This window comes from Myotis daubentonii, chromosome 7 (genome assembly GCF_963259705.1).
Source record: "Myotis daubentonii chromosome 7, mMyoDau2.1, whole genome shotgun sequence".
Lineage (NCBI taxonomy): Eukaryota > Metazoa > Chordata > Mammalia > Chiroptera > Vespertilionidae > Myotis > Myotis daubentonii.
In genome coordinates this window covers 12,571,124-12,596,440 of record NC_081846.1, presented here as the reverse complement: position 1 = coordinate 12,596,440, position 25,317 = coordinate 12,571,124, and the positions used below count along the sequence as shown (strand labels likewise).

The window sequence follows — 25,317 nt, the reverse complement described above, 5'->3', positions numbered from 1 at the left end:
TTAAAAATATTTTTATTTATTGATTTGAGAGAGAAGCATCAATTTGTTGTTCCACTTATTTATGTATTGATTGGTTGATTCTTATATGTGTTCTGACTAGGAATAGAATCTGCAACCTTGGTGTATCAGGACAATGCTCTAACCAATTGAGCTATCTGGTTAACCTGGATTTCTCCTTTTTTTAGTGAACTTCTAGTTCACTATTAACCTCCTCTCAGCTTTTTCCTTAAATATGTGTACTATTTCCCTCCTATCAGCTTTCCCCTCAGATGATAGGAACTATGTCATATTCTTACCTGGTTTCTCTAATGGCACTTAGCAAATGTCTACAAGTTCCTGATTTAATAAATCTTAAAATACACACTTTAAGGCACAGCATCTAGCACAAATAAATGTTCAGTCAGCATTTGATCAGCTAAACTGGAAATAGGTGTTTGGTAAATATTTGTTGAACAATCAGGTCTTTTTATCATCAGTGAGGACCCAGAAATAAAGGGACATGGAGGCCCAAGAAGACAGTTCTCCTGAACATCAGCCTCTCTCTGAAAATCACGGGAGAGAAGCATTCATCTCCAGGATGGAGGACAAGCAAGTCACAGGTATGATATGCTGGTTGGGTGTTTTTGTGCTTTTCCATTTGGGGTTTCTTGCTTGTTTCTGTGTGTGTTCTCCCTTAAGTGGGAAGTCAAGGGTCTGTAGATGAAATATGTAGCTGCTGAGAAGCAGAGAAGGGAGGGGTGAGCCCCCTGTGTCAGGCTGAAAGCTGTAACTCACCTGCAGGGTTTAGTCAAGGCCCACAGTTCCATAAATCAACAGCCATTGGCTCCAATACATGGAGGAGCAAAAGTAGGTTTATAGTTGTTGGTATGAAAAAGAATACAAATACTAATAAATAATAATAATACAAGAATAAAGTGTGTTTCTTGTACTCACAACTTGTAAGCCTACTTTTGCCCGACCCTGATGTAGGCGATAATGACTACCACAGGCTTTGTTGTTCTTGGGGATATTTTTGCCATTCTATTACCATCTTCATCTACCACGTGGCATTTCAGTGTAATTTATATAATGTTCTGTTACTTTCCTCTTCATCACCATCCGACATCTTAATGTAATATAGAAATAAATATATTCTGCAATTGGTAAATATCATATTGAGTGCTAGTCTTTTCTAAAAAGGCAGAATGGCAGGTCAGAAGCAAGAAAGAGAAGGAGAGAGGAAGGGAAGGGAGAGAAAGAGGAAACAGAAGAAAACTGAAACAACATTTCAAGCTGTTAAACAATGCTTCCTTAGATCCCAAGCCTATAAAAATGCAAAGAATTAATTAAGGAAAGACTAGTGATACAAGTCCTTCATATAACTCAATAAGTGGTCAGGAAACATAATTGAACTCGTCTGTAATCGAATATCCTGCCATCCAGTGGATTTAAGGAAGAGTAAACTTAAAGAGACATAACAATATTAAATGTCTTTTGTCTTTTTAACATTCCTGATAAAGCAGTCTTTATTGGAAAGAGAACCAGGCTGTGGATGGGCTTCCATGAGGCAGCCACAGGAATGGAATAGTCTGTGATTTGTACTTGGGCATCTTAATTTAAATAATTACAATATCTTAAGTAAAAATGAATCTTAACTCCTTCCGTGTTTTATTATATCTGACAAGTTCAGTAAAAGGGCACCTACTTACTGGTGCATTATGCGTCATATGCTCTGCACACTCATTAAAAATAACGAGAGCATATTTAAAAGTCCTTGCCCAGAGAATCTTTGGTGAGGGAGCATGGGAAGAGGTAAGTGGCAACAGATTGTTATTTAAGAGTCTAGCTCTGTTTTATCAGCCCTCAGGAAAAAAATAAAGGAGCATGATTAAGCTGATATTCTTTAATGATAAAGATCACACATTTTCCTGAGAAACAGGCGGATGAAACATGCTCAGACCTCTAAGTGTACTTTCAAAATCAAGTGGACTTTCGTGGCAGTTCCACATGTGTGGTATTTACTTTGATAACAGCTGGGAAAGTCAACCACAATCAATTAAGGCGGTACTTTCTTCCCTTTAATCTTTAAACATCCTTTACAAAATGAATGCGTTTCCTTATCTTACACCAAATGTACCTTAGCAAATGCACAGATCACAGGCATAGAGGTAATTAAGCAAATCAAGGTCTTCCCCCGAGTTTTGTAACCACCTTCTTATCCAGCTGCTACGTATCAACAGCTGGCATGAATTACTGGTAACATGTGGCTAGCTGAATAATAAGAAGGATAGAGTGTGTGGTTGGTCACACTCTTACTTTTCCCTAGCTGTTTAAACATGTATATTTGAAAACTCCTTGTGTGTTTTTTCTCAGCCTTCAGAAGCCTAATAATGACCACAGCGGCCACTAATAAGACATATTTCTTGTGCCATGAGACTACGGCTGTCTCTCACGGCTCTTCAGTCTTACTGTAACTTTGTAGGAGAATGTAATTAGGCCCCGATCCTCTGAAATGTCAAGAGAGCTTCGCTTTAGCATGGAGCGCTCCTCCTTCTACCACCTTCCACCCTCCAACAAAACCAGGCTTGTGATAAAGGCCATTAAGTATTTTCCTTCTGACACCTGGAAGCCATACAACCAGGCGAAGCGGCCAGCACTTCCTCCATCTGTTTTAATAACGCTGAACCAGAGCATTTATCATCATCCATTTTACCAAGACTAGATTTTGCTGACAAGGCTTCAGTAAAATTCTTTCAGGTATAAGTACTTCCCAGGGAGTAGCAAATGACTATTAATCCCTCAGCCTTGTGGGTTATTGAACGCATTCAAAAAACTGGCAGAGATTGAGGACCTAGAGAATCTCCGTGCACAGCACAAGTGAGAGCAGGCATGATGCTTATCTTGGTGAGGTGGAAGTCTTACTTAGAAATGTTTCTGATTTTGATCAACAATGTACATTTTGAAAAGGGCCAATACCTCCGTGCCCCATCGGTCCTATCTAAAAACAGACAAAATAAATGAAATAAATGGGAACTAAGCATAGTTGCTTTGTGATAGAAAATGAGGATCACTTTCTTAGGAGCTTTATATAATCTTTGCCATGAGTTCAACCACAGTACGTGGGGGACAGTAGGATATGGTCCATGTAAGAGGCCAATGGAGCATCTCTTACATTCTAGCATCCATGCTGGAGATAAAGGGGAAGGGAGAAGGGAAATTGGTGTGACTGCAGACAAATAGCAATAACACAATTCCTTAAGCTTCTCTATAAAGACCTCCCTCTGGTAAGTGTCTAAATCTACAAGTTACAAGGTGGCATGTAACACATTTGGAGCACAATCAAATTGAGTGTGAAAATTTTAAAGCACAATTGAATGGGCCTGAAAAAGTCAAGTACAATTGAGTTTGCCTAAATGAATCAGGTGTAATTGAGTTGAGTAACTGGATTGTGCTCAGCATTGGCCCTTGGCCAACATGAAGGCACGTGGCCTAAGAGACACGGGGCTTAAACTTCTCACAGCCAATTTTTCACAGAGCAAGACATTGTTTGCAGACTATAGAATAGTGGTTCTCAACCTTCTGGCCCTTTAAATACAGTTCCTCATGTTGTGACCCAACCATAAAATTATTTTCGTTGCTACTTCATAACTGTAATTTTGCTACTGTTATGAATCTTAATGTAAATATCTGATATGCAGGATGGTCTTAGGCGACCCCTGTGAAAGGGTTGTTCGACCGCCAAAGGAGTCGCGACCCACAGGTTGAGAACCACTGCTATAGGAAGATAAAGTTGAAAATGTGATTACTGAAGCTAGTCAACTAGTCACTGAGTTACCCTGTAGTCCTTATGCTGTTATAATGGAACCACTATTCCAATGCTTCTCAACCTTGAGTGAGCTCAGAATAATCTGGAGGGCTTGTTAAAATAACTCTTTGAGCCCCACCCTTAGAGTTTTCCATTCCTTTGCTCAGTAGGGAGCCTGAGAATTTGCATGTATATGAAGGTCCCAGGTGATACTGTACTGCTGGTCTAAGACCACACTTTGAGAACCACTGTTCTCACAAGTTATTGTAGCCAAAGATTGAAGCATTAAAAATACTTTTAATACTTTAAAATACCTCTAATATTTTTAAATGTGAGGTAATAATACTTTCCTATATCTTTACAAGTAGACTGTACTAGATTATGCAAATGTTCTGATAACTTAAACTGTCTAAATTTTCATTTTTATTCAATATTAACTATCCCTGCTCTCTCTGTCATGTGTTGCTGTAAAGATTGCTAATGCTCTGGAATCTGAGAAAATCTCTATATATTCTTATTTGGGTTAAATGGATAATGTGTTAGATAAAGGTTAGGTATGGGTTAGGGGTAATAGGCCCTTTAGCAATACATTTTTAGTCTTCTGTCATCTGCTTTAACAATGCAGAGATTTCATTTATTCAGTTAACAAATATTTACTGAGCATATAGCCTGCACCAGGCACAGGAAATAACAGGAGTTAACATTATTTGAGATTTACCATGTGTTAGCATCTATGCTCGGTTAATTCTCACAATTATGTGTTGTTATTATCACTTGACAGATAAGAAAACGGAGGCACTGAGAGGTGAATAGGATAGGAAAGCAGGGATTCACATTCAGGCCCTGAGACTCCCGAACCTGGGCTCTTAACTGCTACTTCTCTATAGTTTTTAAGGTCTACATGAGAAAATTTAGCAATGAGCGATTCAGGGGCATGATGAGGGGAGGCCTGAATATGAATGGAAAACAAAATGAGGCTCCATAACCAACACCTGGGCTCTCGAGGAAGCTGTGACCAAGGAAGGGACCTGTGGGTAGATATCTTAAGAAGCTGTGAGGTGAAAGGGAAGCGAAGGGGTGTCCTAGACAGGGGGGAGGCTCATAGCAAATGTTTGGCAAGGAGAGGGCCCTGGTAACATTTAAACTGGTGAGAAGAGCTTGGGATGGCTAGAGAGCAGGGAGAAAATGTGCTGACAACCCCAGGGTCATAGACCAGCGTAAAATCCATGAAAGGAATACAATTCTAGGAGAGAATAATTGTTTTTTCCTCCAAACCAACCTATACATCTCTTAATGCTAGCCCTAAACATCCAAAGTCAAAACTTTAGAATTATTGATATTTCTTACTCCATCACCCTAACATCTATCAAATGCCCAAACTAAAGTTTTCTACCTTCATTTCTCTCTCAGTCACCAATGGGTGGGCAACCCTAATTGCACACTTAGGGTCCCTCATTCAGATGAGCAATGATGATAACAATAACATTTGTTGAATCCCATTCTGTGTCCTATTCTAAGTAGTTTACATGCATCTCATTTAATGCAGAGTCTCTTAAGTTGACAATAGTCCGATCCCCTTATTAGGGATGAGAAATGGGGGCTCAAGGGGGCATCTTAGGCCATTCAGCCAATCAGTAGATGGGAATCAAACAGGCAATCTTTTAATGCATGGGACGATGCCCAAACAACTGAGCAACACCGGCCAGGGCAAGTCTGTTGTGTTTTTGAAGGTGTCCTTGGTTCCCAACTTTGAATCACTGCAACACTTTATTTGCCCAATTTCATCAACTCATCACTTTTCTTTTCTTTATGGGCTAGAAGCTCCCTTAGGACAGAAGCACATCTTATTCACCTCTGGAGTGCATGTTGCAGAGCCTTGACTGGATTAAACACAAATTGGTTGACTGGAAAAACAGTAAGAAGGAAATGGAAATTATTATAGAGGAAAGCAGAAATGGAGACTACATCTCAGCACTAGAACTGTGTTACTAGAAGAATCCATAAAATACATCTTGATTTTTGTATAATAATTTAAATTTCAAAACATAACCCAGGGACTTTGGTTTACATAGAAAAATCATTCTAAAATCATTCTTTAATTTCTGCTACTTATCCACAATAGCTGCTATCATATTCACTCTTCCTTAAGTACCTTGGTTAATTAAGCATGGAATCATTTGAATCCAATAGCCAAAGGGAGTACAATAATATATCAGTTAAATGAGGTTCATCTAAAATTTCAAACAAAATTTCTTGCATGATTTATGATGTTCAATAATTTGACATTTGAAGATGTGAATTTTTCACTTAAGAAGACAGAGAAAACCAGGAAGGAATTGGGTCCACGTTATTGGCTGAGGTGGTCGCAGGGACTGGTGAACAGGAAGTGTTGAAATACTCTAAGCACAGCAGCTATGAAGGGAGCCTCTACACCTGTGTGCATCACTTTTTTTTTTTCTCAGCAAGAGCACTATTCCTAAGTGAAGGTCAAATCAGCATGACAAACATGGCTGACTTCTGGATCTCAATCCTGCCAGGCAGGAGCAACTTGCTTCTTTGAAATAAAGTCAATCCCACTTGCAGAGACTGTCATTTAATAGCAGGCACACTTGGCAGGTAGAAATTATAAATACATTTGAAATTTTCTCAGCGGGTTTTACCCACCAGGGATTGCTGTGATTTTCAGGATAATTTAAAGATAAGGCAGTAGGTCAGAATAGGAAACGTTAAAGAGGTTAACAAAGTAATGGCAGAATATTCCTTTTTCCTCAAGAAATGAAAGAAGACATATACATACACACACACATACATGCACACAAAGGACAGTAACACAGTGTCGCTCTTTCTCTCTCTGAAGCTCTTAAAAAAATAATAAAGGCATGAAATAAAGATAAAACCTTCAGTTTTTCAGAATCTTTCCTAAATTGAAAGATGGCTTCATCCCACACTTTGCATGAACATTAAAAAAAAATATGGTCTCGGGGATGGAAAAGAACTTGTAGACCAGACTGTCACTGAACAGACCAAACAAACCACCGATTAAGTAGCATAGTTTTCATTTCAAGTGCAGACGCAGACACAGCAGTCTCCCCCTCCGATTCTATTACCAACACTAATCTCCAAGTTCCTTCTGCAAAAACGTTCCTTATGTGAACACCTCTTTAATAAACTCCCACCCTGTCAGGGGGCGAGGAGATCAAAGGATCTTTTGGGCTGGAATTCTGGAAGGATTATCTGGGACGCACAGTTCTTTTGGTAAAGATACCAGGAAGAGCTAAGTATTTGTAATGTTATTACATAAATCCCTCTCATTTGATTTTGAACCCAGCTTGCCACAAATGGAAAGAAGGTTGGCTATATGTGCTGCTAAATTCGTGATACTAACCAACAGCTCTGGAAGGAGGACATGGCCCAGCCAATGTATGAGCTCAGCACACACGTCTCATGTGGCAGGCGGGAGAAATGACCAGGAAATGGATGCCAAGGCCGTTTGGCGTGACAGAGGGTCATATCCAAGAGGCCATCCTATATTGGGGCTTCCTGTATCGCTGCTGACCACACAGTCCCCTGACTGTACGTGTTAAGACTTGACAATAAACTAGTGATAACAAGGAAACAAGGAAGATTTAACTGTCAGAAAACAGGCAGAGCTGTGCTGCTGGAAGGGGAATGAGCTTCTGAAATAGCAAGGCTTCACAAAAGGGAGGGGACAGCTTCTCAGAAAAGAAAACAATCAACACAGTTTGTTGTCTTAAAGGAGATAGAACAAGACAAAAGCAGGAAGCGCTGTCCTTCCTTCACCCTGCCACATTTTCAATGGAAAGTCAAGTGTGCACATCAATCACAAGAAGGGAGAAGAGGCCGAAGCGATACCATCTTCAATTTTTTTTGAAGGAAAATACAAAGATCTATCACAAGGAACAGTGTTCTTCGTTTTGCTCTTTCGACTAGTCCAGTGCGTGCCACACTATGAAGTCATTCCCTTTAAAACACCCCTCTGCAGGCCAAGCATGACCCCTCTTTAAACTCACTGCATGGTTCATGCTCCTTAGCACCTGAGGCAGGCCTTCGGGCTGGAAGGAGAATACTATGCCATAGTTCTCCAGAACAAAGATTCCGGGTCCACATTACTTAGGTGCTTCTAAGCCTCAAAGGCCCTTGCTTTGCTGTGGTTACAAAGAATATTGAACATACTTGGATAGTTAGAAGTCAAATATTTTTAAAAGAGTTGAGATGATTTGCCAGGGAATTCTAAGAGGATGGATACTAACCATATGCCCTCCAAATTTTGTATAAAACTAAAAACAATGAGAACAAATAATTTATTTGCACTCAATCTTGTCGTTGCACAATTAATTTAATATGTTCTCTGGTGGGCTCAGGCTATGATGTCACTTTCTGGGATAGAAATCAAATTTTGCTAAATTCTATTAAATGAAAATGAAATAATATATGCAGGCTGTCCTGAATTATGGACTTGGTTGGTTATAAAACTTGTTTGCAATTCTGTATTTTGGATACCAAAATACATTTTAAAATAATAAAAAAAAAAATCAATGGTTGAAATAGTGGTTAATCCCAGGCAAAACTGCATACATTTATTTACTCCACAATGAATCTAAAGTATAGTATTATGTTTACAGTGCTACAGAAGTGGTAATGTACAAGAAGAAATAATTATAGCTAACATACATCAATAACTTATAATCGGCCATAAATTAGGCTAAAAGCTTTGCATGTATTATCTCTTTTAATCCTCACAAAAATCTTAGGTACAGATGAGGAAACTGAGCCTCAGAATGATATTGTGACCAGCTCTAGATCACACAGTAAGTGCTGAATACAGACTTTGAGGACAGGGAGCTGAACTCCAGAGATGACTCTCAGTGTTAAGAAACTTAGGCCTCTAGCTCATGCTCGTTGTGGGGACCTGCACAGGTTACTCAATAACAATGAACCTGTTTTCTCAACTGAAAATTAGAGCTGGACTCACAGATTCTTCCAGCTCCCTTTAGGATGGGCATTCTATTATTCCATTTGCTACATTTCACATGTTATTGCCTTTGCCTGAAAATGTATTCAGAGTTTCAAACTGGGACAGATTCAACATCCTTTCCCCCTTACATGGTGGAAGAGGGAGCTTGTAAGAAGAAGGACTTAGGAGTGGGGGGTGGCAATGCTAGAGGACACACGGGGAAGGGGAAGGGCATAGGGACTGTTAGATGGGGAGCCAGGGGCATGTGAGGGTTTGAGTTTCCAGCTGGAGCTCTGTCATTTGTTTCTTTTGCATGCACAGGGGGCGACTGGGAAGTTTCTCTTTCTACATAGGGTTTTGCTCCTTCCGGGACCCTATTCAACAGAACACACAGCTAAAACTCCTTTCCTTGTTCTCCTTCCCTGAAACAAGTACTGCCTAATCCCACTGAGGTTTTCTGAGTTTTTATCCCCAGTAACCAAAGAAATGGACAGGAAGCAAAGGGCTTCCTGCCATGTCCACATGCAGCCCCCTTTTTATTGTTTCTTTCCACTTCAACTTTTGTAGCAAAACACTAAGATGCTGGGATAAATAAAGGATTGAAGGAAAAATCTATCAAATTTTAGGGGGAAAAATTTAGACTCCAAGTTTCTTCAGCATTTCTCTTTAGGAAAAGTAAGGAGCTTCAGCAAGGAGATGAGATAGAAATTCCAGATTCTGTCTTCCAAAATGCTTGGATACAGAAGAGTCAAATAGAGGAAAGGAGGTGGGGAGTGCTGTCTTTGTGGTTTATGCCACTAGTTATTCTTCCTTTTTCTATTTCCCTAGAAGAATGTATAAGATGATGGGAAAGAGAAGGAATAATTGAAAGGAAACTCCATGCCACAAAAATCATGCTGGGAAGGCAGTCCTTTGGCCAGTAATAATGAGCATTAATATATGAGAGAGGTGACTCAGCAAGGCTGTCTATTCAAACATAACTCATGTTTAGGCTCCGAGTAAATGTCGTAAAGGTTATCCAGTCTGATCACCTTATCAATGTGAGGGTTTTTCCTGCGAGCACCTTAGGCAGGTGGTGAGGGAGGCTCTGTTCCAATACCCTATACAGCCCATCTCCTTGGACAGCTCCAATAGTTAGAAAGTTCTTGGAGCATTATCACTTCCAACTACTTGTTTTGGTGCAAACTCAATAAGGGCAAAAATGAGTTTTATTTTTGCATCCCTAGAACGTCCTATTTAGTGCACAGCAGATGCTCAATAAATTGTTAACTTAATGCAAAAGTAAATTAATGAATATAAACTAAAGAAATAGATTAAGACTACTCTCTAATCTATACAATGACTCTTTACATATCTGACAACAATTATGATGTGTCCTGAACTTTCTCTTTCTCAAGCTAACTATCCTCAATTTTCTCAACTAGCCCTCTGTTGATCTAACTCTGGGGACTTATTATATTACCCATATGTGCTTTTGTAATTTCTTATATAGATTCAAAGGAAATAAAATAAAAACCAAGAGGTAATAAAAAATCCTCTTATCACATCTATTCCTCTTTGTTATTAGCCATAAAAAGTCCTTTGAAGATTCTATATAGCCTTCTCAAATATTTCAATAATAAAATATATACAATGATTGTGTTCATTGTAAAAAAGTGAGAAAATAAAATTCTCTCATAATTCAAGCTATTCAGGTACATCTACTTTCAGTTATTTTTTAAAAAGATTTTAAAATGTAATTTGATCATACGACATAGATCATTTTATACCCTCTCTTTAACTTAACAATATACTATAAACGTTTTCTCATGTTATTATCAATTCTTCACTGAGACTATTCAAAGTTCTTATATTTCCTTAGAAGCTACCTAGTTATTTACCCAACCAATACCTTATGGTTGTACAGAACACACTATATCACTACAATAAATAGGACTTAGGAAAAAAATATATGTCCACGAATTTTCCCCACATAGTTGCTAATCAGTTTAGGAGAGATTACCAGAGGTAGAGTTCGAAAGGTCAAAAGGTATACATTTTTAATAAGACTTTTGAAATATTCTCTCTCTAGCTACCTTTCCCAGCCCTCAAGACTAGGTTAAATTCCCTTGTTATATGTTACTGCAGCACTGAGCAGTTTCTTCATCACCATTTTGAATATCTTATTACATTTGTATTTCCTTTTAGACTGCAAACTGCAGTAAGGCAGGGCCATTGACATTATTGCTATCTGTGTTTTGCATAAGACCCACCACATACCTCATACTCAATGTATATTTTACTCAGCTGAGTATTGTCAAATTGCTTCCTTAAAAGGGTCTTGTGCACCAGTAAGCAACATTTATCCAACTCCTTGCATCAACATCCTAAAACTGAGATACCCCAAGTGCAGCAAAGCACTCTTGGTGTGAAGGAAGCCTGGGACTTAGATGTCCTCCTTCAGATGTTAGGAGTTTACTGAGTTCAGTAAGCTCTGCCTGAGCATTACCAGCTCTCGGGGCAGGAAGGCTCCTTCTTGGCGGGCGATGACCAGAGACGCTGTCTCTCCCTGCTTGGTGCTCCTCAGCATGGCCACCAGCTCTTCCTGAGTTCGGCCAGTGACATCTCTGCCATTCACCTGATGAGGACAATCATTAGGAACCATCACAATTACAGCACTTGCCATCTCCTTCTACCCTAATTGGTTTTTGAAAGTAAGCAGCAAACGGACTTCCCACAATCCACGAAGATCTTAAGTCATTAGTGAAAACATGGGCCCAAACCAACCATGTTTAAATAACAATAACACACCAACCATCACTCATTAAGGTGTTGGACAGCCTCAGAGAGTCAGTAATTAATATGAGCAGTTTCTCCTAAGACTTCACAGTCTTATGAGGAGAAAATCAAACTGAAAGATACTAGAGAATGATTCCTTAAGTAAGAAAAAGGTGTATTTCAAATGCTTAGCTGGCACCATTTTCTGCCTCATGCAGGAAGCAGAAATGGACTATTATCACGTGGCAAATCCCTCTGGGAACAGGAGTCTTTTGTTAACATTCTATAGAGTTCTCCATGTTTGGAAAATTACAGTCATCATAGATTATTGGGAATTCTCATTTGCAGCTGTGTTGTCATTCAGTACATCTTCTTTCATGATCTAGAACTGCCGACAGAGCGATGTAGTGTTGCTTCTATGCCATGAGGAAGTTAAACGGAACCAGCAGTTTCAATGAAGCTGCTTTCTTGAAAGGTAAGCTGACAATATATATTTGCCAAGGAGTTGAGGAGATGATTCTATCAGACAAAATTAAATGAGAGGGGAAAAAATGCTTCTTGCGCTGGGTAATTCCAAATTCTTCTCTAGAGGCATAGATCAACCGAAGACAGGCTGCCCCATTTTTGAAAGAAGTTTAAAGAAATTGTTACCAGGGCTTGGGTGTAACTTTGAAAATCTTACCCCTAATTAAAGGAACTCTTAGATTTGATCCAAATTCCCCAGGGACCCTAAGAGTTAAAGTAAGACAAAGAAGACAGAGAAAAGCTTTCAGGGTAACTTGTCCCAGTATCACTGGCCTCATTGGGGGCTTACTAAGTTAGGCTGCTTATTAAGGAGTTTTATAATTAAGTCTTTATCTTGTATTTCAATAATGATTTTCAATATATTATATTCATAATTTAAGTATTAATACATGCGTTTATATACTTACTTAAACACCAAGAAATACTTTATTGAAGATATTAATTTCAATTCTTACCTCCAAAATTCTGTCCCCGGATTGCAGACGGCCGTCTTTTATTGCTGCTCCCTTTGGTAAAATGTTTTTCACAAAAATGGGACCAGGACCATGTATGGAAGAGTCTCTGGTGACCACAGTGAAACCAAGTCCTTCCGGGCCTAGTGAACAGGACCAGGAAAACGCAGGGTCATCATAAGAGGAATCATATTATATTCAATCCTGCACTAAACGCTACCTAATTTAGACTCATGTAGAACAAGTGAAATAGTTACATTCCAGCAAATGTTTTAAATAAATTTCAGTTGTTCTAGTTGCAAATAGACTGTAGTTTCTGACAGGCTAGGACGCCATCAAAGCGGATTTAGGGCCAAGTGCAGACGTGTAACGCTTTTGTTTATTAAGGCCCTAGAAGAAATGCCACAAATTGTCCACACACCTGGGGGATTGAATTCTCAGGTAACCATTAGAAGCAAAGGACCCTGGGACGTGAGTTCTGCCAGCACTCAATCAGCGGGTTCTCCTATGGCCCCCTTTACGTCCATCTGTCCCTTGTGCGCTGCATCCCACTGTCCCTTCACTCACTCCTGCTGCTCCTGTCCCGCTCGCTTGCATCTTCAAGCTCTCGATAAGGATATGGCTTTTCACTCTATCTAAGGGTATGCTCAGATTTCTCTATCCTAAAGAGTCCTTACTTCAACGTTACTGCTTCTTCAGTCTTCCATCACCAGTGACCTACCTGTGAGCATACCCAGTAATTCTTCCTATTCTTAATTTTTCCCCTTCTCTAGTGTTGACATTTTCTAGCAATCATTTTCTTGAAATTAACTCTCCCCTTGGTCTCTGTATCTTTATTTTTTGATTATTTTCCTACCACTCTGATCATATCATATCTGTCATTCTCACTCCTACCCACTGTTCTCCCATAGCAATAGATGTTCTCCAAGGACCTGCCCTGGAACCATTTTTCCTCCAGACCCAGCTCCTGGCTCAAACTATCGTCTCCCTATAAATGACTCCTGAATGTCGTTGTTTGGCTCCAATCTCTCTGGTGTCGGCATTCTAGAAATCACGTGCACATACTTTCACCAGCTCTTCAAACGTCACTACGAACCTGTTCTCTGATGCAGATCCCGACCTTTTCAAAGATACTCATCTACATAAATTTATAATTTCTAGAAATGGCATCTCCATCATGCAAGTTACTCTAGCTGAAACTCTCAGCAATAACTGTAATTCCTCTCTCTTGTCCCTCCTACATCCAGGCAGCTATAAGGCACACACATTATATCTGAACACATGCAATGCACCCTTTGCTGAGACTTTGTTGTTTGGCCTCTTCTTTGGTGTATCTTTTTGCTCTCAGATTAATCTTCCCAAAGTCCAACTGTGGTGTTATATTCTTTATTTTTACAATCAAGGCTTTCTGATGGATTTTTTAAGGCCACATTCTACTTTTGATTCATCTATCCTCAAAGCACACAGCCTTATATCTATACACAGTTGGGTAATTTGTACGAAAAGCACAAATTGTGCATTTATATAAAAAGCCCAATTGCTAAGCACACTGGTCTGTTTGTGCCTCTCAGTCAATACATTTTCTTTCTAGTATAGAATTCTTACAGGGGGAGGCAATTTTGACCAAAGGATCTTTCAGAATAATCTCTATTAAAGGTACATGTTTTTTTGCTTTGAATGTATGTTAACAAGCATTCTAAAACTACTTTATGGCCATTAAATGACCTGCTAATTTAGACAAGAATCTATGAGATCTTAGTTTCTTTTGAATTGAGTCTTGAAAATCACATATTATTGTAGAAGTCTGCAGTGGGGGAAGGGAAGTTACAAAATAAACAAAGGCACGGAAATGCATGAATGCTTATGTTTATGATAATATTGCATACATATGTATGTACACCCATGATCTAGTCTCATTGATCTGCATTTGAAATGGATGGAAGGATTGAAAAGATGAATAAAAGGTTAAACATGCCTTTGAAATTAAGTATATTTTAAAAAATTGCTTGCAATGTTGAATTAATGATATGACTAATTGTCACATGTTTGGTTTCTGAGGAGTAAATTTATTTTTGCTGGTCCAAAACTATGTTAGAGAACCAAAAACATATGTTTTTTTGAGCTTGGCCTAGGGTTGTTTCAAAAATCATGAATCTTGCTCAAAACAGAAACAATTGAATTTCAGTGTCTATTTAGTATTAACTTGTGTTACAGTATTGCTCTGTCTCTATCAAGTTTGCAATGATTCTCTCCATTCCTCAGCATGTCTATTATTTTCTTGTTTAAAATAATTTACACTCTTCACAAGAAGAGATGAATAAGAGAGTACAATAGTTTTCAGAAATGTGTTACCTGAGTATACACTTAAATCCATTCTTTGATACAATTAAATGAAGGGAGAATTAACGAAATTAGCCTTAATGCATTTCTCTTAACCAATTTTATACGTTACAATAATAGAATGCTATTAAGCATAATTTAATAATTACCTTTCTTAAGGTCAATCTTAATTTTCTTTGCATTTTTCTTGCTGCCAAACCCCATGAGAGGGGAGAGTGAGGGAGAGGATGGCTTTCTCCCTATTCTTGGTACTCGGGGGCTCTTGCTTTGCTGCAGGGAAGGTGACCCATCTTCTTCGGGGCTGCTTGTTCCTGTGAGACTCACGGTCTTTATTCCCGATCTTGGGTGGACAGGTGGTGGTGGCTTTGTTTTTGAAACACCATCGCTGTTACCAAAAATGTTCAGAGGTCCAATGACTGATTTTTCGTACTGCTCACGGTTTTGAGGGGGGAGCACGTGGAGGAGGACACAGGGAGCTTTCATTGCCTGGCGGAAGACGTCTTGAGCCCTTTAAGGAGAGTTAGGAAACATGTAAGGAAAAGTGGAAAGAACTGAGGCTAGCAATGCCATCTCTAAAGCACGCCAGCATCACAGTGATGGGAGCAGCACAGCATTAGCATAGGAGATGCTATCACTACTCAACGAGCTTGACTTTGCTAACTGAATACTAGTTACCACTCATGTCCTGCCCATTAGGTGCCCTGTACTAGGCTACACATGCATTAGTCTCTCAATCTTCTTCTTTTTTTTTTTTTTTTAAGAATATATTTTCATTGATTCCAGAAACAGCAAGGGAGAGATAGAAACATCGACGAGAGGCAATCATCCATTGGATGCCTCCTGCACACCCGCAACTGGGGATCGAGCCCACAATCTGGGGATGTGCCCTGACCAGGAATTGAACCATGGCCTCCTGGTTCACAGGTCCCTGCTCAACCACTGAGCCATACCAGCTGGGCAAGTCTCTCAATCTTCTTAATGACTATATTAGCTCAGTAAAATTAGCTCTCATTTTACAAAATGAAAAAAAATTGAGGCCCAGAGAGGTTAAGTAACTTGTCTAGAAAACCACAGCTTTTAAGCATTTCTAAATCAATCCAGTAATGATTACTGAAATAAATATCAAAGCAAGCTTTAATTTTAGATGGGAAAAAATCATTTTGTATATTGATCAGATTATCAATTAATTCCCTTTTAAGACTCCATTCTAAAGTATAGGTGTTCTGTAACATGAGTTGTGTTCCCCAAGTTCAGTTTTGACACAAACGTTTCCTCATAGACACATCTGGTAGGTGTGCGGGCTGAGCAGGATGTCATAGTGGGTTGTTGATCCCATATGCACCATCTCGTTCATTCTGGTTACTCTGTTGTCGACTACCTACAGTTTTTACTTTTCTGTCTTAGCACTTTATATTTCTCCTCAAATTTCTGACTACTTCTTCTTCTCCTTCTCCTTCTCCTTCTCCTTCTCCTTCTCCTTCTCCTTCTCCTTCTCCTTCTCCTTTTCCCCTCCCCCTCCCCCTCCCCCTCCCCCTCCCCCTCCCCCTCCTCCTCCTCCTTCTCCTTCTCCTTCTCCTTCTTCTTCCTTATGCCTTATGATGAGGTAACATTACTCCCTTTCCAGCCTTTCTTGCCAGTGAGACACAGTGAAGGCGTAGAGAAAAGCTGGATTATCTGGGAGGCAGAGACTTTTTTGTTCTCCCATTTCTCTTTCCTATTTTTTGAAACTCAGAAGTGATGGAGGGAACCCCTGCAGCCATCCTGTGAGCCTGACACAGCGGAAAGGCGGCAGCCACACAAAAAGAATGGAAAAGCAGAAAGAGGGAAGACGCCTGCTACGCTGATGATGGTGGACTCACCACATCAACGCTGGACTGCCACCTCCATACTTTTTTTCCTTAGAAAAAATAAATGTTAATCTTGTATGAGCTACTTTTATTTCAGGCCTCTGTTACCAGAAACCACACCAAATAATAATGAATCATAATTCCCACTGCCTTCTGCGCCCCCCTCATCTTTCTGAAGCGCTGAATTGCCCATGTGGGTAGTGGAGGAGCGAGAAGACTGCATATGACAACCCCACTCTCCCGGCCGGTCCTTGATCAGGAGTCAGTTTCTGTTCTCAACTAACTCCACACAGAAATTTTTTGAGCCCCAATTTCCACCTCTAAAAAATAGGGAAGATAATGTCTGTCTTACATACTTATCAAGTCCTTGTAAAAGACAGTAATATCATTATTAATAATGACTATAATTTTATCTATTATTCATTATTTTCAAAAATAGACAATTAAGGTTTCCTTTTCTTCCACACTTAAACCTGATGCTCCCTAAACCCACAACCACTGGCCCCTTCCCTCCACAGACGATACTGACAACTAATGGCCACAGGGAAGACATATTATGAGTTATTTTGGTCAGAAACAAGAGGTTGGTGATGATTACTAGGAAGTATTCATCACACTTTTCCTCTTGCTCCGAATCCCAAGGCAAGGCCAACATACATTTAAAAAATACATGCAGCCTTAGCTGGTTTGGCTCAGTGGATAGAGTGTTGGCCTGCGGACTGAAGGGTCCTGGGTTCGATTCCAGTGAAGGGCACATGCCTGGGTTGTGGGCTCGATCCCCAGTAGGGGGTGTGTAGGAGGCAGCAGATCAATGATTCTCTCTCATCATTGATGTTTCTATCTCTCTTTCCCTCTCCCTTCTTCTCTGAAATCAATAAAGATATATTTAAAAAATTAAAAAATAAAAAATACAGGCAGGCTGCTACATCTTCTAAATCTTTGGTGAACAAACCTATTCCCATCACATTTTCATTCACAGAGAAATGATTTCTTGGGGAAGGGTATTTTAATCCCCTCCCCCCTTTGTTCCTAGTATTCAGTGAGTCCTCACAGACATCACTCACAGATATTTAGTTGAAGGAAGACTGCTGATACCAAGTAAGTTAATTAATAAGCTGAACTAACAGTCTGTGAAAAGAGTCATTAAATACCAGTTTAACTGACCCATATCCCAGGAAAAACAAACCCATCTATAGATGCCCCAGGAAGACAACCAGCTGGGAAGGCTTGCTCCATTCCACAGTTTACCATCCATTCCTGGGGCTGTCGGGGGCTTTGCGTGTGCTGAAATATAAGCTGCAATTAAAACCGGGTAGTCTAGGGTCCTTCAAAGGGAACTGATGGGAATTTTACCTAGAATTTTGATCATAATGAGCTCAGCAATGATTGTAAACACTCTAGGCATCATGTAGTACATAAAACAATGAAAAGAATGCTTACTGAACAAAGGTTTTGTCTGCGAGGTCCACGTGGTTGATCTTTACAATGCACTCATTTTCCTGAAACAGTCCTTCCCGCTTGGACCTGCTGTTTTCTTCAATGCCGCGGATGAAGAGTCCGAGAATCCTAAACGCAAAATTTAGGTTGAAGCGCAACTACTGAATAATAATATGCTCATTATTTCTCCACTTGCAACTATTCAGAAATAAGTACTGATTTTTATTTATGGGGGAAAAAAGGATGCTTTATATTCAGGCAACTGTCTGTTATTTAAATCCTAAGTGAAAAAAAAGGACAAAAAACACAACTCACTCAAAAGAGGAAAATCCCTTCAAGACAAATAGACATAAATGCCTACCCAGGGCGCATGAATCTACAGTCCCGTTTCCAGTGGCTAAGTGCAGCTGAGGATACAACAGGCTGGTGGTTTGGAGGAGGGCATCACAGCTGACCGCAATATGCAGTTAGTGCCAAGGGGGCAACTTGATGGTTAGTAACAGGAGAGGATGAGTTATTCATTGTAATGTTTTTGCAGTCTTACTGCCTGTTTCAATAATTTGCATCTTAAAAAGTTAACATTTAAGCACAGATCTTATTGCTCCATTTAGAAGGAAGTTTGGTCCTATTTGTTAATGGAATCAAACATGTGCTGAGTGTCTTCTATGTGCTCAGGAAGGAGGCGTATGAGACAAGGTTGTAGGGCCAGGGCAAATGGTCAGTACATGCTTAGAGCAAAACAGAAATTAAAAGTCTGGACACATCAATAAGCCTAGACCCTTCACAGAAGGATGTGGGGAGAAAGTGGGGTGAAACTGGGTCAGAAGAATGAGGAGAATTTGGATAGGAGAGAGAATCGACAAGAAGGCAGGATAGAGGCTGTGTGTTTGTGTAAGCTGGCCTTGTGTGAGGAGCAGTGTGGGAGCTAACACTGGATGGGGCGGCCAGTGGAGGGGCCTTGAATACTTTCCAATGGCCTTAACCTGATATGGTTGGAGTGGTACCCGCAACCCCACACACCGCTTCTGAGCAAGGCAGTGGTGCGAGGAAGGCAGGGCTTTGGGAAGAGGTGCCTGAAATTTCAACCACTCTGGATTCAGAGAGGACACCTGGTGGCTCCTGGTGCTTTGTGGTTGTGGCTTAAAGTCAGGAAGGGAGGGAACTGGAAAGGAAAGGAAAGCGAAAGAACTACAGCAATAAAAATATAGGGATTGAATTTTATATGTATACTAGAGGCCCGGGGCACGGATTTGAGCATCGGTGGGGTCCCTCAGCATGGCCCGCAGGGATCGGGCTGAAATCAGCATCCAATATCCCCCAAAATTGTAGTAGTGCGCGGAGTGGCAGGTGGCCAGGGAGGAACTGCTCCTGCTCATCCTGGTCATCTGAGTGGGGATCCCACTGTGGGAGTGCACTGACCACCAGGGGGCAGCTCCTGCATTGAGCGTCTGCATTGAGTGTGTGCCCCCGGTGGTCAGTATGCGTCATAGTGACTGATCAACTGGTCACTTAGGCTTTTATATATATAGACTAGAGGCCTGGTACACGAATTCATGCACTGGTGGGGTCCAGCCAGCCCGCCCCGATGGGAGCCCATTGGGCTGGGACAGCATGGGGGAAGGGCCGTCGGTGGTTGGCCAACTGGCCTCACCCACAATCGGGTGTTGGTGGCCGATCAGGGGCTGGGCTGGCTGGGGAGCGCGGGCGATCAGGGCCCGGATCAGGCTGGTTGGCTGCTGCAGTGCGCATCATAGCCATCGGTCATTCTGGTTGTTCTGGTCATTCCACTCTTCTGGTCGCTGGGCTTTTATATATATATATGTGTGTGTGTGTGTGTGTGTGTGTGTGTGTGTGTGTGTGTGTGTGTATGTGTAAATCTATTACATATCAGTAGTAACTACATAGAAAACTAGAAGATATTAAATTCATGTCTATTATAGATATTTCTCTTTTGAGGATTTCCCTGCTCCTTGTGGCATGTCAGGGTAACTAGCTGTAGCCCAGAGTGAGAAAGACCTTCTCCACAAGGAATTTTCTGGGTGTGGAGAAGCTGCCATCTCCTCTTCCCTGGTCCTCTTGTTTTTCTTTGTCATCTCCTTCTACAGGGGCCTCGAGGGCTATTTTACAGCCCCTCTGTATTACATCTCAAATCTAAATAAGATTATGAGCACACTTTATGGGTGAATAATAGGGTCAGCCATGGGCAAATTGCTGCCACTAATAAAAATGGAGGAGAAAACCCATCTTCCTGTTTGGAACAGCCACAAAGTGGAGCCTCTGCTGCCAGGGCCTCAGCTGGCTGAATGAGCACATGTCATCTCGAGATGGCAGCAGGAGAAGCACAGCAGTGACACTGAGATCTCTACTGCAAACATATTGGATGGATACAGTATGCGGATGCAAGAGAGAGAACTGCAAACAGTCATACCACCCATTTATGGAAGGCCCAGGGTCACAGGCCCAGTGTGTGGTGAGGTGTTACGCTTCACTTCCTAGTTCCAGTAGGTTAGTAATTTAACCTCATTCTGTGCGGAGGAGGACAGGGGCCAAGGTTGCTATTTGATCAAGGATCTGAGATTCAAATGAAAATCTTTAAGGCACTAATCCTACCTTAATCTAACATAATATTAAAAGTTGAACTCTTGGACATGCAAAAATATATATAAAAGTAAAGAAATAGAACAAACTAGTGTTTCTTTCCTAAATTCAACAACTCTCTGAGAGTTCACATTTTGGAGTTTTGTGATGGTGGACTCACAATAACATGATCCATTAGGAGACTCACATGTGGTTCTAAACTAGTTTATGTAAGTGATATTTTTTTAACAAGCATTCAAGTCTTCCTTTAATTTAATTCGGTACATCATCAGTCATGTAATGCTACTCCGTAGGATTTAATTTCACATTTTGGGAGATGAATTAATTCTTTCAGGCCACTGGGTTGCAATTTAGCTAGCATTTTACAGCTGGAGCATGCTATGTGACCCTTGCTGATCTAAATAACCTAACTCTCCATGAAAAATTTATTGACAGTATAAGCCCAACTCTAAAAGCCATGTGTCAGAGGTAATTTTGGTAAAATGTAAAACTGACTGATTTTATGAGTTTGGTCCCTGGCAAACCATTCCCGCCTCTCTGTTCCTTGGAAGGAATGGATTCCTCCAGTTTGATTTCATGCAGAGTATGAGAGACTCAGAAAAGAATCCCTCATAACCCACTTTGCCCCACACTGGTGGGCTGCATTAGCTGTCTCATTTGAGACCAAGACTCTCAGGATATAATGATTAATGCTATCGAGGAGTTATAAGCTGAGATAAACAGGTTAATTTGCATTAATGAGCAGTGATAAAGGAGGCTGAAATCCATAGTCCCGAAGAATCAGAGGGATAGCAATTGCTCCTTGGTCTTCTGAGAATCATTCAGGCACCAACCCACCCTCTCCCTGGCCGCCTTCCATTCTTCCCACTGCATCACATGGCCTCCACCACGCTCCCAGCTTAGCATTCTGATCTAAACATCAGTTCTCACATTGTGTCTCTCTTGACCCATCCCTTCCTTCTTCTCTCTCATATTTAGCTGTCCTTCCTATGAAACTGAGCTACAGTATTGTTATTTATTAAAAATCAAAGAGATTCAATGACTTTAATTATAAAACAAAACCACATTGAGTTTTAAAAAAATAAAATTACATTGTTTTTTACCTGCCAAAACTCAGTTTTATATATATATTTGTTTGTTTATATATATATTTGTTTGTTTGTGTTTTACTGTGCAAGCCAATAGTCCTCCATACAAGCAGCATTTAGCACCCTGTGCAGTGATAGCCAATGAATCTATTGAGGCTTTATCTAATACAACAGCCACTATATTGTACTCAGGGTGTTCTAGCTTAGATTAGGTTTCTAATTCAACAACAGGTGTGGTAGTATTTTTCTAAAAAAAAAATTTGGAGGCAAAGCCAATTACAGTAGTCCTAGTAAATAATTAAATGTAAATTCTAATTTAAAATAATGACACAAACCAATAAATGGAAGGAAATTAAGAACTAAGTATACCACTCTGACCTTAGCTCACCCCACCCCCTCTCACAGTGAAACCATATGGCATTATGAAGTCAGACACTTGTCTGACACGCTCTATACCCAGTTACATGTAGACACATGGGTTGAGTTAAGTGTGCTTTTTCAGCCTGTACTCATTACTTCTTAACTTTTATTGGCTCATGTCTCCACGTCCATACTATTTTTTTATGTTTTTAAATTAAATTTCCTTTCTATAATACTAGTGGATAGCAGAAAAAAGTTACACAACTATTTCACTAAGTTCCTGAACAGTTGACCATGAACTTATAAAAGTTCATTGTTGAACTAAGCTTTTCTGTTTTAGTCAAAATAATAATAATAATGACCATTTACACATTCATATGGTGTGTGTTTTACAAGGAGCTTTCCCATTTTTAATGTCATTTAATCCTCATAACCTTGATGTGAAATAGGTATTCACAAGAGGCAAATTGAAGGGACTTGCTCAAAGTTATAAAAAGAGAACACCGCGATTCAAAACCAAGTGTTCTGAATCCAAGTCCAACCTTCTTTCCACTATTCTAGGAGGCTTATGCTAGAGAAGTCAGAACTAGGAGGGAGAAGGGAGGCAATCAATAAATTCCAGTGAGTTTTCCTCATTTGAAGTGAGAGAAGGTGATTGCTGGTCTAGAGGGTCAACCTGTTTTCCAAACCATTGAAAATGAAGTATGATGATGATCACACTGTATATTCCCTCACGTTTTGGACGTTGGGATGATCTTACGTTCTACTCCAGCTTCATTAAGCTGAAGGGCCTGTACTGTCACCCCTCTGGTATTTCACAAAGCTCTACCACTGCACTTCTGCCAAAAGCCATTAGACTTCCTCAGGACAACTGGGTAAATACTCTCTCTGTCTATCAGAAACAGCCTCCGCTTGTCCTGTGCCATCACCCGGAACATTTATAAACACCCTTATTAACACATACAGGAAATGAGACAATAAGAGCCACCGGTTTTTCAGTTCATTTCTTTTTCAGGAGCATCCATTCCGGTAACAGCTTGGCATCAGCTGTTATTTGCAGAAAAAAAAGGTGATGACTTTGCAATTACAGGTAGCAGATGGCTACCTGCTGAAAACGATGCCAACCAAAATATCAGGCCTAAACCTGCTCTTCCTGCTATATGGCAGCCTGAATTGAATAAATATTCAGAACCAGTAAATTAATACTATATAACCTTTGGGAAAAGTTCTATTTTAGATAGAGCAATGGAGTGAGAGCTAGTCTGGAGATCTGGATTTTGTACGACCTTGAGAAAATCAACTGACTTTTCTACTCTTTGGTCTCTCCTAAGCTGAAATAAAGTGTTGTGCCTTTTTGATGATGCATTTAATTTAAGAAAACAAATATAGCAAACTACTTAAAATCATGTCATATGAAATACTGATTTTCTTTTAAGTTTTTGAGAGTCCTTGTCAATAGAAATCTAAAGGCAGTATCTTGTTGAAAAGTGACATAATATCTAATACTAGTTTTGTATGGTTGTTATAACAGTATTAATATTAGCTCTCGGGTACACATTTAATATCCATCAGTATCCAATTGGGTAGACAGTATTTTCAAGAAATGCTGACACAATCTAAATTAACATTCGCCAGTGTAAAATTTTAAAAGGATATGGTAAGTTATTTATAATTGATTATATTTTATTTTTTTTTAAGTAACTAGCATGATGACATTTTGCTACCATAGCTAACGTCATCAGAATACACACAGCTTTTGATATGATTAGATATGTTATATTATTTATTATTCTAAAATCTATATTCCTGAGGAATATCAGAAAATATCAGTTTGGAATTACTATATTCATTTGTTGAAGTGTATTTTAGAACATTAAAAAATTCAGTTGCAATATTCATCTAACAATATATTAAAATCTTTTCTAAGGATTTTGTTTACTACATATTACTGATAAGAATACATTAAGAAAGCACTTCACAATTAATTGTAAATTCAGGAAGTGTCATTGATTTTTTTTCTTTTCCATTGCATCTTAGAAACAAATGATTTCATTTTCTTTCTAACACATACGTGGCCAACAGAAGTATTATCTTGAGGTGTCCATTTGAATAACAAAGATACACACTTAATCCTCTTCTGAGAAATGTTTGGGCTCAAGGTTTCCATTAGCATGAACTCCTGATAGAAGTAAAGCATCTTACCTTCCACTCAGAGAAGAAAAGAAGGGCACTACATGTATTCCCAGGGGGCCTCCTTCGGCAGAAATCTCCACTGTTCTGGTCATATCACTGGGGCAGAAAAAGAGAACATAAATGAGTCTCTGCTAAAAAATACAGATGAAGCACATTAAAAAAATGATTTTAGGATTATATCAACTTCTATAAATTTAACAGCAGAGATAAAATCAAAGGAGTGCATGATTTACTGATAATGTTCAGAAGATTTGGGAAATAAAATGCTTCAAAGAGTTTCTGATTTCTTATTTTTTCTCCTAGAAGAGGAACAAATGGAAATGACTACCTACAAAAATAACTTCCTACTTAATCTACATAAATCAACATATTTAAAAGGATGTACAAAAAAATAAAAATTTTCCCCATTGAGACACACTTGAAAATTACTGTATAGATGATAAAATACATAGAACTAAGCACAGCTATGCATAATCATAAAGTATGATTTCCCCCCAAAAAGAGGAAAAATGAAATAAAATATGTATTTAATAGAAAAAGCATAGAATTAGATTTTACAACTGTGAAGCCACAGTTGGTAATATATATAGGCATGTCCAAAGCATTATAAATCAAAATTTAAAGTTGCCTTTTAATAAGGCATCAGTTGTATTCAATGGAACAATTCCAAATTTTCACCTCTGTATGTTTTTTAGAGGCAGGAAAGAAGTTATAAAGCCTGGAGAAAATGTATTACAGAAAGAAATAGAAAGCCTGACCCGCCTAACCTACTCCAGATTAAGGAGAGGAGGAGCTAGACACATTAACAGATAGTGTGTATGACTGAAATGTAGAAGACCCTGGGAGCTTTTGAGTAATAAAATGTGGAACTAACACGTTTTTATATAGATGGGAAATAATAACCGTGAGCAATTATTGGCTCTTTTAATCCCGGAGAGAGAAAATAAAATTGCCAGAGGAA

The 25,317-nt window shown here is 39.6% G+C and overlaps 1 protein-coding gene across 3 annotated transcripts in view; it reads right to left on the bottom strand.

The window, feature by feature from the left end:
• Nucleotides 1-25,317, bottom strand: part of PARD3B (par-3 family cell polarity regulator beta) — a 917,882-nt gene that overhangs the window by 414,817 nt on the left and 477,748 nt on the right. For all 3 annotated transcript variants that reach the window (XM_059702879.1, XM_059702877.1, XM_059702878.1), the window contains exons 6-10: nt 24,366-24,452; nt 18,121-18,246; nt 14,983-15,341; nt 12,497-12,636; nt 11,248-11,376 (exon numbers count right to left, since the gene is read on the bottom strand). In XM_059702879.1, the coding sequence (XP_059558862.1) occupies nt 11,248-11,376; nt 12,497-12,636; nt 14,983-15,341; nt 18,121-18,246; nt 24,366-24,452 (841 nt within the window). The remainder of the gene's footprint in view (nt 1-11,247; nt 11,377-12,496; nt 12,637-14,982; nt 15,342-18,120; nt 18,247-24,365; nt 24,453-25,317) is intronic.